This window comes from Rattus norvegicus, chromosome 11, assembly GCF_021556685.1.
Source record: "Rattus norvegicus strain SHRSP/BbbUtx chromosome 11, alternate assembly SHRSP_T2T, whole genome shotgun sequence".
NCBI classification, from domain to species: domain Eukaryota; kingdom Metazoa; phylum Chordata; class Mammalia; order Rodentia; family Muridae; genus Rattus; species Rattus norvegicus.
Genome location: NC_141544.1, coordinates 91,855,046 through 91,874,185, shown reverse-complemented (window position 1 = coordinate 91,874,185; position 19,140 = coordinate 91,855,046). Strand labels below are relative to the sequence as shown.

General features: G+C 45.0%; 1 protein-coding gene across 11 annotated transcripts in view; it reads right to left on the bottom strand.

Annotated features, from left to right (window-relative positions):
* Positions 1-19,140, bottom strand: part of Tbccd1 (TBCC domain containing 1) — a 38,655-nt gene that overhangs the window by 10,920 nt on the left and 8,595 nt on the right. For 5 of the 11 annotated variants that reach the window (XM_087576089.1, XM_087576094.1, XM_087576088.1 and 2 more), the window contains exons 2-4: positions 13,746-14,124; positions 6,307-6,462; positions 2,027-2,393 (exon numbers count right to left, since the gene is read on the bottom strand). In XM_087576089.1, coding sequence (XP_087432215.1) covers positions 2,027-2,393; positions 6,307-6,462; positions 13,746-14,081 — 859 coding nt within the window. In that variant the 5' untranslated portion in view covers positions 14,082-14,124. 11 annotated transcript variants of the gene reach the window in all.

Sequence of the window (19,140 nt, the reverse complement as noted above, 5' to 3'; positions counted from 1 at the left end):
CTCTCAGGGTCCCTACAGACACAGCATGCCTGAGTCTCGGTGCTCTGCCTGCACCTCCCACTAGCCACAGGACAATCCATACTGGTCCACGTGGAAAGTATACACAAATATGCTAAAATTCTTCTTTTAAAAGACTTAGTTTTTAATTGCACATGTATCATATACAATACATGGTTATGTAGAAAAACAACAGTAAAAAGTTTAAATATTGGTTTGTCATCAAACTATTAGAATTTTAATGTAATCTTATGAGATTAAATAGTGTTACTTTTCCTAACAGTGCCTACCCTGTCAAGGTTAAAATGCTCCCTTAAGCCTAAGTGTTTTCTATGAGGGTTACTTAGTTTCACCTACATGTCTATAGGATCCCCCAATCTCAAGGAGACTCTGATGTGTGGAAGAATGGCTGGGCTGGATATAGACTTCCTGGATCACTTAAAAAAAAAGAAAAAGAAAAGACTTCAGGCTTGGTAGATAGTGAGCAATCGCTCTGTTTTACAGTACTATGAAAATATGAAAAGATGTGCCTCCCTCTTTCTGGCGGTGCTGCTCCATGGCAGGATGCACACTCAGGACTCACCCTGGCATGTCCTAAAAAATCCTAAAAAAGATTCGACTTTCTTGGGGGAAGGGTTTGAGACAGGGTCTCAGTATATAGACCAGGCTGTCCAAGAATTCACTCTCAGAGACCAGGCTGGCCTCAAACTCAAATATCTACCAGCCTCTGCCTGCTGAGTGCATGCAACACCATGCCCAGCTAATTATTTAAAATGTGTGTGTGTGTGTGTGTGTGTGTGCGTGCGTGTGTGTGTGTGTGCGTGTGTGTGATTGCTTTCTCTGGGACTATCTTTGCAAGTCAGAGATTGTGGGAACAGAGCCAACATATTTTTTTTCTCAATAATTTGGTCTGGCACCTAGTTTAGTAGCACAGATATGTGAACTGTTTTCCTGGTTCTTTTCTTGAAACTTACACATGGGCCCACAAGTCTACAGCAGTAGAACCTATCTGTGAGCCACAGCTGGACTGCCAGGGACAGACAGTGACACAGCCAACACTGGTCTCTTGTTACTGTTCATACCATTGCTAATTTAGAACAGAAGGAAATATATTCCTTGCTTGTGTCTATGTAGCTAAAAGCCACTTGTCCTATACCAACTCTAAGGTGTCGTCTACTAGTTTGCCAAATTCTGCTACTAAATGGAAATGAAAAAGCCTCAAGCAAGCACCTGACAGCAAAGGGAAGAAAGAACTGGGAGAGGATGGGCCATAGCTTCTGTGAATGTAACGAAAGATCCAGGACACCTGACGGCAATGCTCCACTGTTCAAAGCACATGCAGATCTTCTTTTACAGGGGAACTGTTTTTTTTTTTTGTTTTGTTTTGTTTTTTGCTTACATACTGTGGTGGCTTGAATAGAAATGGCCCCCACAGACTCATGTGCTTGAATGCTTGGCCCATAGAGAGCGAGTGGCACTATTAGGAGATGCAGCCTTGTTGGAGGAAGTGTGTCACTAGGGGATGGGCTTTGAGGTCTCAGAAGCTCAAGCCAGTTTTTTCCTGCTACCTGCAGATCAAGATGTGGAACTCTCAGCTCCTTCCCCAGAACCGTGTCTGCCGTGCTTCCCGCCATGATGATAATGGACTAAACCTCTGAAACTGTAAGCCAGCCCCAGCTGAGTGTTTTCCTTTACAAGAGTTGCCATGGTCATGGCGTCTCTTCACAGCAATAGAACCCTAACTAAGATATTTACTTGGTTTCCTTCCCCTTTGTTTTTATCTGATAGTCATGTGTGTTTTGCCTACATGTTTGTTGTGTACCACGTTTGCACTGCAGAGACAGAATTTCATTATGTAGCCCAATTTGGCCTTTTTCCTGTGATCCTTCTGCTCTGTCTTCCAAGTGCTAGATTGCAGGCATATGCCACTGCACCAGGCTAGAAGACATCTGACCATTCATAAACCAGCCAACAGTAGGTATCCCTGTTGTTCAAATTAACATTAAGTAAAGCATTTTTCTTTAAATACCTTTATGAGCCCAAGCCAATTTCTTTCCAGACTGGAGGCAAGCAGATAGACCAAATGGATTTGTAGTCAAACAGGCCCTCAACCATGCTTCCAGCTTGTACAGAGAGAAAGTCTTAGAGATCTTTGAGAAGCCATTTGCTGCGTGCAGTGGTTGCCACAGTGCAAGTTCATGAAGGGGGTAGACCTTCTTGGTTCTGCTCACGGTGCCTTCAATGAGAAAGCTGAGTGCCGTGACAGCTTCTCGTGAGAGCAGACTACTCTGGGTTGAGTGGAAGGACTCAGTGAGCTGTTCTGGATCTAGAAGCAGCTCGAGGAGCTCTGACAGATGATCACAGACAAAAGCCTGGTGATTGTAGTCATTCCAATTCTAAAACAAACAAGAGAAAAGACTCAACTGAACAAAGGTATTCTGTAAGATAAACACTTTTCATTTTTTTTTTATTAACTTGAATATTTCTTATTTACATTTCGAATGTTATTCCCTTTCCCAGTTTCCTGGCCAAGATCCCCCTAGCCCCTCCCCCTCCCCTTCTATATGAGTGTTCCCCTCCCCATCCTCCCCCCATTACCACCCTCCCCCCAACAATCACGTTCACTGGGGGTTCAGGACCAAGGGCTTCCCCTTCCACTGGTGCTCTTACTAGGATATTCATTGCTACCTATGAGGTTGGAGCCCAGGGTCAGTCCATGTATAGTCTTTGGGTAGTGGCTTAGTCCCTGGAAGCTCTGGTTGCTTGGCATTGTTGTTCATATGGGCTCTCGAGCCCCTTCAAGCTCTTCCAGTTCTTTCTCTGATTCCTTCAGCGGGGGTCCTATTCTCAGTTCGGTGGTTTGCTGCTGGCATTCACCTATGTATTTGCTGTATTCTGGCTGTGTCTCTCAGGAGAGATCTACATCCGGCTCCTGTCAGCCTGCACTTCTTTGCTTCATCCATCTTGTCTAATTGGGTGGCTGTATATGTATGGGCCACATGTGGGGCAGGCTCTGAATGGGTGTTCCTTCTGCCTCTGTTTTAATCTTTGTCTCCCTATTCCCTGCCAAGGGTATTCTTGTTCCCCTTTTAAAGAAGGAACACTTTACATTTTAATTACACTGTAGGTAGCTATATAAAAGTAATCTTGGTATATGTAATATGTATAAACTAACTCAAAAGCACTACAGAACAGCACTACAGGTTCACACCCTTTATCTAATATGTTGAGACCGGAACTGTTATGTACCTGTTATCTATTTTTATTTCATAAGTTCAAAGCAATAGTTTTTTATATCAGAGGTTAAAAAGAATTTTGCCAAGTAACAGGCCATGTATCTTATAACTTATTTTTTGAAGTCCTGTACAGTTAAAGTAGCTAATTATCCATTCTCTGTTCTTACACACATAATTATCATGGTGCCTACCAAGACCTGTGGCCTCATCCCTGAACCTAACCTAGAATGGATGTCTTTTGTGATCATTAATTTTTTCCAAGCCTATTTTCCTTTCTAGTGAAATTTACGTGCTTGTAACACATGAAAGCTCCTTTTCTAACACACGCAGCCTTTACTATTTACAGGAGGAGGTATATTCTATTTTTCATTCTAACCTTAAACTTTCTATCAATTATCGTAAATTCTTAAAATTATTTGAATCAAATCAGGAATTCTGTAAAATCATTACCAGGAATTATAAAATCAACAATTCATTAAAATACTATTTCTTCATGAAAGCCAATCTTCATGTGATCTGCAGGAAATCTGTCCAATAGGATGGTTTAATACCCACAAATCAATCATAACATATTATGGGCAGAAAGGATCTTTTGTTGTCCAATCACACTATGTCCGAAAAATAAGGAATATAGCAATGACAAACATAAGAATATACAGCAGCAGGGCTGGGGATTTAGCTCAGTGGTAGAGCGCTTACCTAGGAAGCGCAAGGCCCTGGGTTCGGTCCCCAGCTCCGAAAAAAAGAACCAAAAAAAAAAAAAAAAAAAGAATATACAGCAGCAGCAAGAAGCAATCCAGAGATGAAGCTCCTGAGGCCATGTCTTTCCAAGGTACATCATTGCAGCCATGCAAATGGTGGGCCGACTCTAGGAAGCCTTGTCCACTGCAGCTCCCCCTGGATGGCATCTGCCAAGGGCTCACTACAGAGCAGGACCTGGAAAGCCATCTGCTCCTCTTTCAGAGGCCATGGTCTCACGCACGCCTGTTTTCCTCTGATAAGAAGCCATCTGCACTTCAGAGTTTCTAACCTCTCATAATTGCAGGTCACTTGTGGGCTATTCTTATAGGCCTAATGCCACATAAGTAACCATCATTAACCAGTAAGTTCTTCAGTCTAAAGGACTGATAGCTTGAGGTCTTCATTTCAAAGCAGGCCAACGAGATCTGTGCATGGTACATATGCTATCACTACTATTACTTGGGACATACAGGCTGAAGAATCCTTATACCCAGGAGTTTGGGACCAACTTTGTTAATAAAATGAGATTCTGTCTTAACAAATAAGTCAAAGGTATAACAGTGAATAAGTGAGCCTTAGGCACAGGGACTATACTCTAGGGGGAGGGCACTCCACAATCACTTATTTCTTGTATCTCGATCCCCTTTGAATCTCTACAATACTCTGCATTTGCTGCAGAAAGGTGCTTTGATGAAGGGTCAGAGGTACACTTGCCTGTGAGTATAAAGTGTTTAGAACACAGTTAAAGTACACTGGATAGGATAATGCAGAGGTAGCTGCTCAAGGTCTGTGACCTCTCAGTTGTTGATCAGTTGACCTCTCAGTTGACCTCTCAGAAGTCAGTTGGCTCAGTCTACAGTACCAAGCATGAACTCCTCCTTTATATCCAAAGAAGTTGTTGGTTACTTCCGAGATTTCAGTCCCACTATTGCACCTCTGGAGATGCCCTACCAGTCACTGCTGTGGGTCAGAGGCTTTGCATTGCGACAGAACGGGCGAAGACCAGAATGTCTGCTGCTTTCGGGTCTCCTATGCTCAAGCTACACTCAGTGTGGCACGCAGTCTCCTTCTGCTACCTGCAGATCAAGATGGAGACTCTCAGCTCCTTCTACACCACCATGTCTGCCTGCACACCACCGTGCTTCCAGTCATGATGATAATGGACTGAACCTCTGAAACCCAGCCAGCCCCAATCAATGTTTTCCTTCTAAGAGTTGCCATGGTCATATTATGTCTCCGTAGCAATAAAACCCTAACTAAGACAGATGCCACAGAACTAGAGTTAGACAGCGATGAGCTGCCAGGAGGTGCGAGAAATCAAACCTGGTCCTGTGCAAGAGCAACCAGTGCACTTGACTGCTGAGCTCTCTCAGCCACAACACAGGACTTCTCAGACGTTTATACTCCTGCTTGTTTGCCTGAGAAAAGTGTGTATAACCCTGGACGGGTGTACAAACATTTGCTGACAATAAAGCATTAAGAAATTTACTTTAAGGTAAAAGCAGAAGTTTGCACTGGGCAGAGGGTGAAGGGTCAGCTACCTGGGTGAAAAACACAAGTGTCAGGACAGGAATGGTGACAGGTGCTGGTATGACTATGGCAGGCAGAGTGCTGTCCTTATATACTGTGACTGTGGCAGACAGTGCTGTCCTTATACACTGTGACTGTGGCAGGCAGTGCTGTCCTTATACACTGTGACTGTGGCAGGCAGTGCTGTCCTTATACACTGTGACTGTGGCAGACAGTGCTGTCCTTATACACTGTGACTGTGGCAGACAGTGCTGTCCCTTATACACTGTGACTGTGGCAGGCAGAGTGCTGTCCCTTATACACTGTGACTGTGGCAGGCAGTGCTGTCCTTATACACTGTGACTGTGGCAGACAGTGCTGTCCTTATACACTGTGACTGTGGCAGACAGTGCTGTCCTTATACACTGTGACTGTGGCAGACAGTGCTGTCCTTATACACTGTGACTGTGGCAGGCAGAGTGCTGTCCTTATATACTGTGACTGTGGCAGGCAGTGCTGTCCTTATACACTGTGACTGTGGCAGGCAGAGTGCTGTCCTTATACACTGTGACTGTGGCAGGCAGTGCTGTCCCTTATACACTGTGACTGTGGCAGGCAGAGTGCTGTCCTTATACACTGTGACTGTGGCAGGCAGTGCTGTCCCTTATACACTGTGACTGTGGCAGGCAGAGTGCTGTCCCTTATACACTGTGACTGCGGCAGACAGTGCTGTCCTTATACAGCTGCTCTACGATGCCCAGCTTAATTTCAACACACTTTTTAGTGGAGGGGAAGTATTTCCTTTGTAAGTTATGAGCAATACCTTATTGTGACAACTGGACCTTTCGGCTGGGCTAGGAGACTTCGGTCTGTTTCTGGGACTGGGCCATTCTTCCCCAATCAACGATGTCCGCAGCGAGATCTTGTTTAACTGCTGGATGTAGAGGAAGAGCAGAAATTGCAGCGTGTCCACAGAAAGCTGTTTGGAAAATAAGAGATGTATATACCTTACTGACAACCAGTTTATAATTCAGTATACAGTAAACTAGGGCTCCAAAGCTTGATCTTTAAAGTATCGAATTTAGAAACAGCTACCATTCGCAATGCCAGATGGAGAAATTGCTACACCACAAAACTGGAGTGACTTCTGAAAACCAACACACTTTCCGTATGTACACTGCAGGTGAAAAGGCAGCCTCAGTTACTGGAGAAAGTAAGTGAACAAATGGAAGGAGAGCTCAACCAGACATTAAGGTTTAACCTAGATTCACAGGCTCACTAATAAAACCCCAGGCATCAGCGTAACAACTAAAGCTGGTCAGTGTGGCAAAAGGAACTATGCAGTTTCCTCATGCATGTGCATGCCGGAGGGGAATGGGTCTCGGGCTCTTGTAAACCACCTAAAAGAGCTTGTCTGACTTAGAGAAAATGCCAGTGTCGTAGCATATGTCTATAATTCCAGCATTCAGTAAGCCACACTGGAAGGAGCTTTGAGTCTGAACCCATCCTGGACTACACAGTGAGCCCCCTTTAAAACAAACAAAGCCATACACAACTGAATCCAAAATCACTACTGTTCTGTTGCTGTCATCTTATTTGAGGAAGGGCGTGTCTTGAAGCTCATGTGTTTCAGACTCCAATCAAGTAATGTATCTGGGTCCACACTTGAGTGTTCCAGCCGTGCTGGCTAGTCTCTGTCCACTTGACACAAACTAGAGTGACTGAACTGAGGAACTGCCTCCATTGGCATGACCCCTGGTCATGTCTGTTGGGCATCTTCTTGATTAATGCTTGATATACGAGGTCCAGCCCACAGTAAGTTGTGCCAGTCCTGGGAAGATGATCCCAGGTTGTATAGAAAAAGCAGTGGACAAGCCAGAGGAGGCCAGGTAGTAAGTAGCACTTCTCTCTCTCTCTCCTTCAGTTCTTGTCTCTAGGTTCCCACCTGAGTTCCTGCTGACTTCCCTGAATGGACTGTAACCCTTAAGTAAATAAACCCGATTCTAATGACCTTACCTGAACCTAATCACGCTCCAAAGGCACCTGTCTCTAAACATTGTCGATAGATTAGATTTTGGAGTGCTATTTTTAAAGAATTTTAATAGCACATATTCATTACATGAACAGTGGACTTTGTTATGACATCATCATACACATAAATCACATACAGTAGTAAGGGCTAATTCCATTTTCCTATACAGCTCCATTGAGCATACATACATTTTCTTTATTCACTCATCTACTGTGGACAACTAAGCTGACCCTACGTTTTGGCTGCTATGCAGTATAACCGTACACATGGTCCTCAGAAGTCTAGACTGTTCTCTAGATACTAGCTATCAATCCATGAGAGGAGTGGTTCACATTCTCTCATCCTATGATGTGTGTTTACTCTTCTGAAATCCTCTTTAACTGTGCAGTTTTAAATCTCGTGCAGTCACCATTAACAACTCCTAGCTTATGTCCTGTGCTCCCGGAGTCCGTTTCAGCGTGTCCTTGGCTACATCTGTATCTTATGCTTTTCTCCTTTAAAAGTTTTGGAGTTTCAGGTCTTTGGTGCATTTTGAATTGTTTTTGTTCAGAGACAGAGGGTCTGGTTTTATTTTTCTACGTATGGATATCCAGTTTTCCCAGTACCACGACGGCATCTCTCCGACGTGCTTTCACGTCTGTGGAAGCTGAGGGGGCTGTACCTGTGCTCGCTTTGTTGCTCTTCTATCATCTACAGTTGTTGTTGTTACTGTGGCTCCCTTCAGTAACTTACGGTCAGATACTGCGGTATCTGCAACCTTGCTTTTTCTCCACAGAACTGCTCTGGCTATTCAGGGTCACTGGTGTTTCTATAAGGCTTCTAAGATCATTCTTCCTCACATTATGAAAAATGCCATCAAAACTCTGGGCTGCGCAGAGCCTGTGGATGACTTTTGGTAATACTGTCATTTTTTATAACATTACTTTTGTTATCTGTGAGTGTTGATGCCATTTTTATTTTCTGTGTCTTCTTCAATCCCCTTCTTCAGTGGTTCATTATAGAGGTCTTTCACCTTCTTGTTTATGTTTATTCCAAGGTTGCTTTCTTCTTTCTTTCTCAGAAAGTTAATTCTTAGGATAAAGAAAAATTACTGATTTTTTGTATGTTTTTCTTGTATCCTTCTACTTTTCTGAAAGTGTTTGTCTGGTGGAGTCATTAGGATCTTTTATAGATTGTGTGCATTTTATTTATTTATTATTTTGAGGCCAAGTTGTCTAAGCTACACTTAAGCTCACTCTGTAGCCCAGGCTGCCCTAAACCTATGATGCTCCTGCCTGTTTAGAAGCTAAGCTGGGATTACAGGCCTGTGCCATGAGACCTTGCTCAGACCAGGTCTGTGTCCTCTCAATCGCTCACAATGAGCAGTAAATCCTAACAAGGGATTCTGTAGAAGATGCTCCAACCATGTTCCAACCACAGCATACGTGAGATCTAAAACTCGCTCGCTACGGGCACAGAAGCACAGTGAACAGTGGCCGTCAAATGCTGAGGCAATGGCGAACCTAACAAAGCTTCAACTGTACAAGGTGATTTAGTTCTGTGGGTCTGTGATACAGCACCACGCCTCCAGCTAACAGCACCGCAGTAAATAGGTAAGGTTTTCCAAAAAGTTACAATGCATGTGCTCTTAATATATGCACTAGTGAAATAACAACGCATGTGGGAGAAATTCAGGAAGGTGACAGATAGACCTGTGGCTGTTACCGTGGTGACGGCTTCAGAGTAAAGACCTGTTCTCAAGCTCCTCATGGGAGGAAAGGCACCATTTTCCCCCCTCTGTTGCTCTTCCCATCTGTGACAAGAACAGGCACGCTCTACAAAGAAGCTATCTCTTCCCACAGGAGAAGAGGTATGCTGTCAAGCACTCCCTGGAGGAGAGCTGCGGCTCAAGTGGAACCTCTGTGTAAAACGAACAAGAAATAAACTGTTGTTACCCTAAGCCTCTGTATTTCATTGTTTCATTCCCCCTGCCCAGCAAAGTCATTTAACACTAAGTGACCCAAGATACAGAAATGTGGTTTCTTGCGTCACTGCTCACACAAGAGCCCACAGATTCACCCAGTGCAGCTGTGCAGGACTGTTGGGGAAATGAGAAACAGTTATCCTAAGCTGCTGTTACTATAATTAACCTGCTATATATAATTAATATACTCTGCGAGTCATTTCTACCATAAGAATGAAAAGCTCTCAAACCCATTTCTCAACTTGTACTCTAACCTTTTTGCACACCAGTCATTCCTACTAGCTATGGAGCCCATGATGGCTGAGGTGTTGGTCTCTGTGGTTTGGGTGAGTCATATGTTGAAGCTAGAAGCCAGCATGGCAATGTGAGGAGACAGTGGACCTGTGAGAGGCCTGCTAGGGCGCTAGGTCTTGCTGAGTGCTGCCCTCAGAAGAGGTGCAGTTCTCCCAGGATTCTTTGAGTTAGTTCTTGCAAGAGGGGTATGCCCCATAGCCACTTAGAGATTTATGGAAAGCAGAATTTAAAAGTGACAAACTGGGGGGCCTGGCACAGAAAATATTAAAACAACAGAGTTGCCACGCACGCTGCCCCTGGGTTACCTCTGAACTGCAGGAAGAAGGGTTTAGAAGCACCATCTAAAAATAGAATCTCTAATTTGAAAGGAAACAAAGCAAAAGGATTTGAAAGATTTACAGATCCTCCTGGAAAGGAGCAAAAACTTATCATGTAGGAGTGCATCCAGTAACCTAGCATGAGATCGGCATGGATAAAATGAGGACAAGATCCTCTTGTCCTCAGGACAAGAGGAAAGTGATGTGGAGGTTACCTCAGAAGTCTGCAGGGCTACCTCTCCTACCACAGGCCCGGGGCCTTAAAGGGAAGAACTGTCTCACAGGCCCAGTGCCTTGAAGGGAAGAACCGTCTCAGGAACAGGCTCTGAGCACTCTCCATACACTCTCGCCTGCTTTCCAGAACGCTGCCGTCATGAGACTCTACACTGAGGGCTGAGCCTGAGAGTCGGAGAAGGAAGAGCTGCTTGTGGCTTCAGGATGCAACCCCAACCTACCACAAGGGGATTTAGAGTCTTAACAACTTGTGTCTGCTCTGATGGTGTCTGGATGTGCTCTGGGCTAGTTACTGCTGTTTAACTACTCCCTTTGGGATAGCAACGTTCACCCACAGCACAGCCTATCCCACTACATACTATGAATAGAAAACTTGATTTTACAATCTCATAACTGAAGAGTTTGCCTTGGACCTCCAATGAGTAACTAGCATTTCAATAAGTTAAGATTTAGGGACTCTCACAGAATATGATTCTGTCTGTTAGCATATGAGTTGTGTGGAACAAGAGGCAGAAGCAGAATGATAAAATGTGTCCGTCCATTCTGAATATTCATGTTGAGCTTTGATCGTCAGACTGAGGAACCAAGGGGGAGATGTGACTATAGCTTGAAGTGGAGCTGAGGAGGCGATTAGGTTAAACAGGGTATCAGATCCGAGGCCTGAGATTCAAGACTGTTGGCTTTGTAAGAGGGTGGGAGACTGTCATACACTCACAGGCAAACAGTGTCCCTCACCACGTGCCACCTTCCCATTCTGCTGCAGGTCTCTCCCAGCACGAATGCTAGAGCCATGGCCTGTCAACGTCGCATCTCTAACACTATGAGCCATACTAAAGCTCTTTAACGCTGGCCCAGTCTGTGGCTTATCTTATTACCACATGGGTGAATGAGTATCGGTCCGGATAGCTACTTAGTTCTAACATGCAGCCAAGGCTATTCTCCATCAGTCTAGTTAGAATGAGGCGGCCGAGTAGGGAGAAGGCAAAGACTGCTAAAGAGACTCCAGCACGGTGCCGCTGCCTGTAATGTATCAGCAATTTGTAACATTCTACTGCCCAAAATATGTTTAAAGTCAGTGGAAGAGTTTTCAATTCATGCTTCCTTCAGGAGTAGAGAAATACGGACTAGTAAGTAAGGACTAATTAATCAAACACATATATCTAAAAACACTTCCCAACTGGAAATGCTAAAATTCAAACGGTACTGTAGAGTCACAGCCGCCAACAGCCCAACGCCTCAAACTATACTGTGGGTTTAGAACTAAGAATGGGTTACTTCTCAGAGGACCTGCATACACACCAGTCCACACCTGATCTCTACTTCTCAGAGGAACTGCATACACACCAGTCCATACCTGATCTCTTTACTTCTCAGAGGAACTGCATACACACCAGTCCACACCTGATCTCTTTACTTCTCAGAGGACCTGCATACACACCAGTCCACACCTCATCTCTTTACTTCTCAGAGGAACTGCATACACACCAGTCCACACCTCATCTCTTTACTTCTCAGAGGAACTGCATACACACCAGTCCACACCTCATCTCTTTACTTCTCAGAGGAACTGCATACACACCAGTCCACACCTCATCTCTTTACTTCTCAGAGGAACTGCATACACACCAGTCCACACCTGATCTCTTTACTTCTCAGAGGAACTGCATACACACCAGTCCACACCTCATCTCTTTACTCCTCAGAGGAACTGCATACACACCAGTCCACACCTCATCTCTTTACTCCTCAGAGGAACTGCATACACACCAGTCCACACCTCATCTCTTTACTCCTCAGAGGAACTGCATACACACCAGTCCACACCTCATCTCTTTACTTCTCAGAGGAACTGCATACACACCAGTCCACACCTCATCTCTTTACTTCTCAGAGGAACTGCATACACACCAGTCCACACCTCATCTCTTTACTTCTCAGAGGAACTGCATACACACCAGTCCACACCTCATCTCTTTACTTCTCAGAGGAACTGCATACACACCAGTCCACACCTCATCTCTTTACTTCTCAGAGGAACTGCATACACACCAGTCCACACCTCATCTCTTTACTTCTCAGAGGAACTGCATACACACCAGTCCACACCTCATCTCTTTACTTCTCAGAGGAACTGCATACACACCAGTCCACACCTGATCTCTTTACTTCTCAGAGGAACTGCATACACACCAGTCCACACCTGATCTCTTTACTTCTCAGAGGAACTGCATACACACCAGTCCACACCTGATCTCTTTACTTCTCAGAGGAACTGCATACACACCAGTCCACACCTGATCTCTTTACTTCTCAGAGGAACTGCATACACACCAGTCCACACCTCATCTCTTTACTTCTCAGAGGAACTGCATACACACCAGTCCACACCTGATCTCTTTACTTCTCAGAGGAACTGCATACACACCAGTCCACACCTCATCTCTTTACTTCTCAGAGGAACTGCATACACACCAGTCCACACCTCATCTCTTTACTTCTCAGAGGAACTGCATACACACCAGTCCACACCTCATCTCTTTACTTCTCAGAGGACCTGCATACACACCAGTCCACACCTCATCTCTTTACTTCTCAGAGGAACTGCATACACACCAGTCCACACCTCATCTCTTTACTTCTCAGAGGAACTGCATACACACCAGTCCACACCTCATCTCTTTACTTCTCAGAGGAACTGCATACACACCAGTCCACACCTCATCTCTTTACTTCTCAGAGGAACTGCATACACACCAGTCCACACCTCATCTCTTTACTTCTCAGAGGAACTGCATACACACCAGTCCACACCTCATCTCTTTACTTCTCAGAGGAACTGCATACACACCAGTCCACACCTCATCTCTTTACTTCTCAGAGGAACTGCATACACAACAGTCCACACCTCATCTCTTTACTTCTCAGAGGAACTGCATACACACCAGTCCACACCTCATCTCTTTACTTCTCAGAGGAACTGCATACACACCAGTCCACACCTCATCTCTTTACTTCTCAGAGGACCTGCATACACACCAGTCCACACCTGATCTCTTTACTTCTCAGAGGAACTGCATACACACCAGTCCACACCTCATCTCTTTACTTCTCAGAGGAACTGCATACACACCAGTCCACACCTCATCTCTTTACTTCTCAGAGGAACTGCATACACACCAGTCCACACCTGATCTCTTTACTTCTCAGAGGAACTGCATACACACCAGTCCACACCTGATCTCTTTACTTCTCAGAGGAACTGCATACACACCAGTCCACACCTCATCTCTTTACTTCTCAGAGGAACTGCATACACACCAGTCCACACCTCATCTCTTTACTCCTCAGAGGAACTGCATACACACCAGTCCACACCTCATCTCTTTACTTCTCAGAGGAACTGCATACACACCAGTCCATACCTGATTTCTTTGCTTTTCAACTTCATCTTTGGTTGTGCAGTTGGACAAAATTTCAGACCATTCCAGGCGTTCCTCAGGTGTCCTCTCAGAAAGATTATCAAATATTTCAAAGTAAAGCCATGCTAGATCCTTAGCCAGCTGCAGCTTCCCACACGCAATGTGCCTCCAGGTTGGCCAGTAGAGGCGTGGGTAGGCACGTTCGGTGGCCCGAGTGCGCACATAGGCAGCTACCTTCTTGAGGTAGTGAAGACTCAATTTGGATGGAGGTGGCTCCTGCAAGGCACCCACTATAAAAGGTTCTGCCTTTACCCAGAGGAGAACTCCAGACTGATCCATTGTCTCTCTGAAGACATCAGGACAAACAGGCTTCTTTGCATACCTAGAAAACAAAGCTGCTTTACCGACATGAAAGAAATCTCATTTACCCACTTCCTTAAAAAGAGATTCTTCCTTAACGATCTTTAAGTGCATGGTAGCCTCAGTTTAACCACAGCTGTGGCTCTCATCAAAAGCAAAACAGGCTTTTGGTCAGATTCCACTGCAATCTATTTGAGAAAGAAAAAAATAAACAATCAAACACCTATGCAAAAATGTATCTTATTCAAATTTATCTGAAATGGTTGTTTAAAAGTATGTAAATGTGTAAGTCTGGGTTATATCCCTGCCTAGAAAATGAAGACACAAGTGTAACAAGTTTTTACAGTAATATCAATTACATGCAGAAGACAGCTGGTTGATAATGATTTGGCTATACAGGGTCACCTGAATTCAACCCTCCAGATTCACATGCTTAAAAGGGAAACCCATTTCTGCAGGTTATCCTCCAATCCCCACAGCTCCCCACCCCTCCCCAACTAAATAAACAAAAGGAATTAAAATTTAAAAGTATTCTCAAAGATCTGAATATGCGAGGTGGTCACCAAGCAGTATGTATGCATGACATTTACAACAGCAGGTGGCACCCTAGACTGTGTGTGCAAATGGGTCGGGGAGAGGGAAGGCATCAGTGGACAAGCTCTCTGCAGCGCTGAACTGGCTCTGCTGTCTGCTGTGCTCAGTCTTGGTACAGCGCCTGCAGACTGGCTGCACACAGTCATAGGACACAAGTGGGGTCACTCATGCTCCCCCACCTGAGGGAAATTAGTTACCAGCTTCTGGTACTTGTGTGTTTCCTAGATTTCATGAGACTTTGATTATTCATGGCTATGGTACATATATACAATTCTGTATCACTTTCAAGGTAGCCCAGCATTCCTAAAGTATTCCAGTTACTTTCCAACACTTAGTTGTTCCCAGTTTGTCATAAAAAACAAGATGGGTAAATACTGCTGGTTGTTGACTCGGTGAGAGGGCCCTATCTACCTCACTCTCCTTTACCTTTACAGCTCCCACTTTAAAGTGTGCATGGCTCAGCTATTACACAGAATGCTGACTGCCATCTCCCTGTACACCATGTACTATGGGTTGCTTCCCAGGGATTTTTAGACAAGCATTTACAAAAACGTCATTTCTGGAACTCCTGACATAGAGTCCCCCTTCCCAACACAACTATGAACTGCAGCATCATTTAACCGAAACATCCATCCTTAGGAACGCTCCTTAGCACTAACATTACTTGAAAAGGACTTTTCATATGACCAATGAGAAATATTGTATTATTCCATTCTGAAAAGAAATAATCAGGCAGCAGAGATGGTTCAGTGGTTAAGAGCACTGACTGCTCTTCCAAAAGACCTGGGTTCAATTCCCAGTAACCATGTGCATAGTCATTACAAAACATCCATACGCATAAAAATAAGTATATATTTTTAAAAAGAAAAAAATTGACAGAGCACTTATGTGCTCTACAGGGTGTTAAGTGCTAAGTCCTTTCACTCCCTCTCATTCACATAATCACCTACACTTCCCTTGCTTCAGACAAGAAGATTTAAGAAGTTAGGGAACTTGTCTGAGTTCATGTATTTAGTTTGGCACACTTTGATTTAGGCTTTGGTCTGCTGTGAGCAATCCATGGCTACAAAGGTACTTTGCGAAGTCATACAGGGAGGATTTCTAAAAACGGTGGTTATAGGAAGAGGATGACACCCTCAGGCACGAGGCCCTTAAAGCACCAGATGAAAGGACAAGGAAAGGTCAGCTCAAATGAGGTATGAGTGGAGTCTGCTCCAATCCAGGCTCCATCAGGAAGCCCCCTTGGTTTTCTCCCAAACGGAGACGGTGTTTTCGTGTTTTCGAGGCCCGGGCACAGGGTGCTGACGACCCGTTATGACTCAGGGCAGTTGGTAGATACAAACCAGGGGGCTGCGACCTGGCCGCTGGCTCCGGAGGGCAAGGCAAGGACCTGGGGAAATCCCCTGGGTCTGCCACTCCTCCGCTGTCCTGAATGGAGTTGGAATGGCTAAAGGTGTAGACTGAGTTTGCTGAGTTCGCGGCCCCAGGACAGACAATCGACCCTCCCCGAGGGAGGTCGCAGGACCATTAGTTACCAGGGCAGCACTCAAGCACTCACCACCACCCTTCTCCGCAGCCCCAGCAGGAGCATCCCCTTCACCCGCCCAGCCCCCAGCCGTGGCCACATCCTCAGTGCGCAAGCGCCAGGCCTTCCACCACTGTAGGGTACCAAGGCTAGGGCGAAGCTGGCTTGCTAGGACTGAGGCTAACTGATTCCTGGGGCTGGGAATTTTCTGGCGCTGTGCCCTTCACGCCAGGAGTAGGAAGTTTTCTATGGCTCCATAGAATTGTGGTCCTCCACGCGGCTGGTACTGATGGACAATTAGAACACTAATGGCAGTTTATAGCTACTCTGGGGTGGGTACCTGTAAAGTTCCTGTAACCAAAGGGTGGAAAGGCAGGCGAGCTCGACCGAATCCTAAGAAAACTTCATCTTACTGGCTTTCAACATTTCTGTTTTCCTAGTTCTTCATAGCTTCTCTAGGTGTGATAGAACATAAAAGGTAATAGTTCCTCTTACAAAAGATAAATAGACCATAAGAAGTAATAGTTCCTCTTAGGTAAGCACTCTTCTCCCAGTGAGAGAGGAGTCAGAGCATAAAACGGAGCCTCCCCTCCCCTCCAAGAACTCTGAGACAAACATTGAAGGGGTAAGGAAGGACACCATGGGCAGTGGTTAATTTTTGTCAACTTGACACAAACTGAAGTCATCTGGGAAGAGGCAATTGAAGTCATCAATTGAAGAACTGCCTGTGGCCTGTGGCCATGTCCCTGGGGGCATTTTCCTGACAAATGTGGTATGTTAGGGTCTAGCCCACTGTGGACAGTGCTAGCCCTGGACAGGTAGACCTGCATGGTATAAGAAAGCAGGCTGAGCAAGCCACTGGAGCACACTTGTAAGCTGTGCTCCTAGATGGCCTCTGCTCTGGCTTCTGCTCTGAGTCAACCTTGTCTTACTGTTACTTATAAGTCAGATAAACCCTCTCCTCCCTGAGTTGCTTTAAGTTACCATGCTTTTGCCACAGCGACAGAAAGTAGACTAAGACACGAGAAAACCCCTCTCTTCTAGGTATTCAACAAGAAGAGAGCAGAAGCCATTTTAGATCTCTGTTCCAAACACTGTGGGAACCCAAACAAATGTGCTGAAACCAGGACAGCAAATTTCCTTTAGGCTTTGGGGAAGGAACTTTGCAAAAGGCCTATCTATTCAGCAAGTGCAGACGTAGTCAGACTAGAGCTAGAGTTGGCTGGTTTTGAGTGGAATGCCCAACATGGGGAAGGACCTGACTGTATCTGCCTCTTGGCTCCTGAGGCCAGGCCCAGCACTGTGATAAGAAGGGTATTCTCAACCTGACCCCCGAAGGACTGCCCAGCGCTGTGACACCTCCTGAGAAGGACAGCCAACCGACAGGTCAGTATCTGCAGCCCAATCTTGCAAAGAGACTGTCTACAGGCTCTCACAGTCTCAAAATTGTTTAAAAGTCCAACTTCAGTCTTTCATGAGACTCGTAGAAATCTCTTAACTGAAACACCCAGTGAAACCAAAATAAAAAAGCAGATCGCATACTGCCAATGTACAATGGCACAGAATGCACATTACCATTCCAAAAGGGAGGAATGGGAGCACACAGAGGAAATACTGGACCAGAGGAAAACAGAAAGCCAGCATCTCCATGTCTGATGTAAAAGTGCTCTTCAGATCTCCAACTCCTTTCAGCTTTGTTGTCTGCAACAAAACTCTGCCCTCCCTCCCTCCATCCTTCCCTCCCTCCCTCCATCCTCTCCCTCTTTTTGGCTGGTTCCACATCCTGATAGCAGGTCTCTCTGGCAGGTATCCTACCACTCTGGCATCTCCAAAGTCTTAGGGTTTCCAAGGTAAACCAGGCTTCAACTTCACAGCATCACATAATGGCCACTCTGACCTCATGACATCCATGTAGGGTCATCTCTGACACATACCTGGCCTTAACAGCTTTCCTTAGCTTACACGTCCATCAGCTCTCTGTTTTAGATGGTTCCATGCTTAAGCCTTTCCTTAATTTCTTTCCACAAGTTGGAAGCTTAGCTGGGCAGAGCCTTGCCCTGAGGTTACCACTCCACTCCCTTTATTCCATTTAGCATTAGGCTTTTCTTTAAACATTGCATCTCCTTGTGCACTGCACTTAGCTCCATTACACTTCCTGTGCTCCTTTCTCCTCAACCTTGTTTTTTTTTTTTTTTTTCCTTACTTGGCTTACTCTTTTTCATTATAGATCTGCATAACAGTGACCACTACCACCCATACAACAGAGTCAATACTAGGCTATCTTGAAATCTCTGTGCCAATGTCATTCATCTAAAGCTCTTCAATTTAGCCTCAGGCAGATTTTTCTGGACAAGGGCAAAAAGTGGATACATTCTTTGCCAAAATGTCACAGGAATGGTATCTAAGCCACTTCCTATTATTCTTCCCGTATGAAATGTCTTGAGGTAAACCCCCACAGTTCAACTTTCCCTCAGTACTGTCTTCCATACTTAGAATGGCTCATTAAGCTTCCTTTAACAAGTTTAAAAACTGCTTTTCTATCTAGAATCACCACATCCACATTTCACCAACAGGAAGCATGGTCAGGCCTAGTACAACTAAACTCTGCTCCCTGGTAACAACTTCAGTTTTAGTCCCCACTTTGCTCCTCATGGGATCCCAAAACTTGGAACCCATAGTAAATAAACTGTGACAATGACTGTGAGGATGAGCCGGCAGTGAGAGAAGACACACGGCCATCAGGTCCAGCCTTTAGTACAGTGAGGAAAAATCTCAGTACAGTACACAAATGGAAGCCTTACTAACGGTCCAATTCAAGAAACTATGTTAATCAGGAATATTCTGTCACTGAACTATCTAAATTGGGAATGACTCTTTAATGTGTGTGTGTGTGAGAGAGAGAGAGAGGAGGGGGGGGAG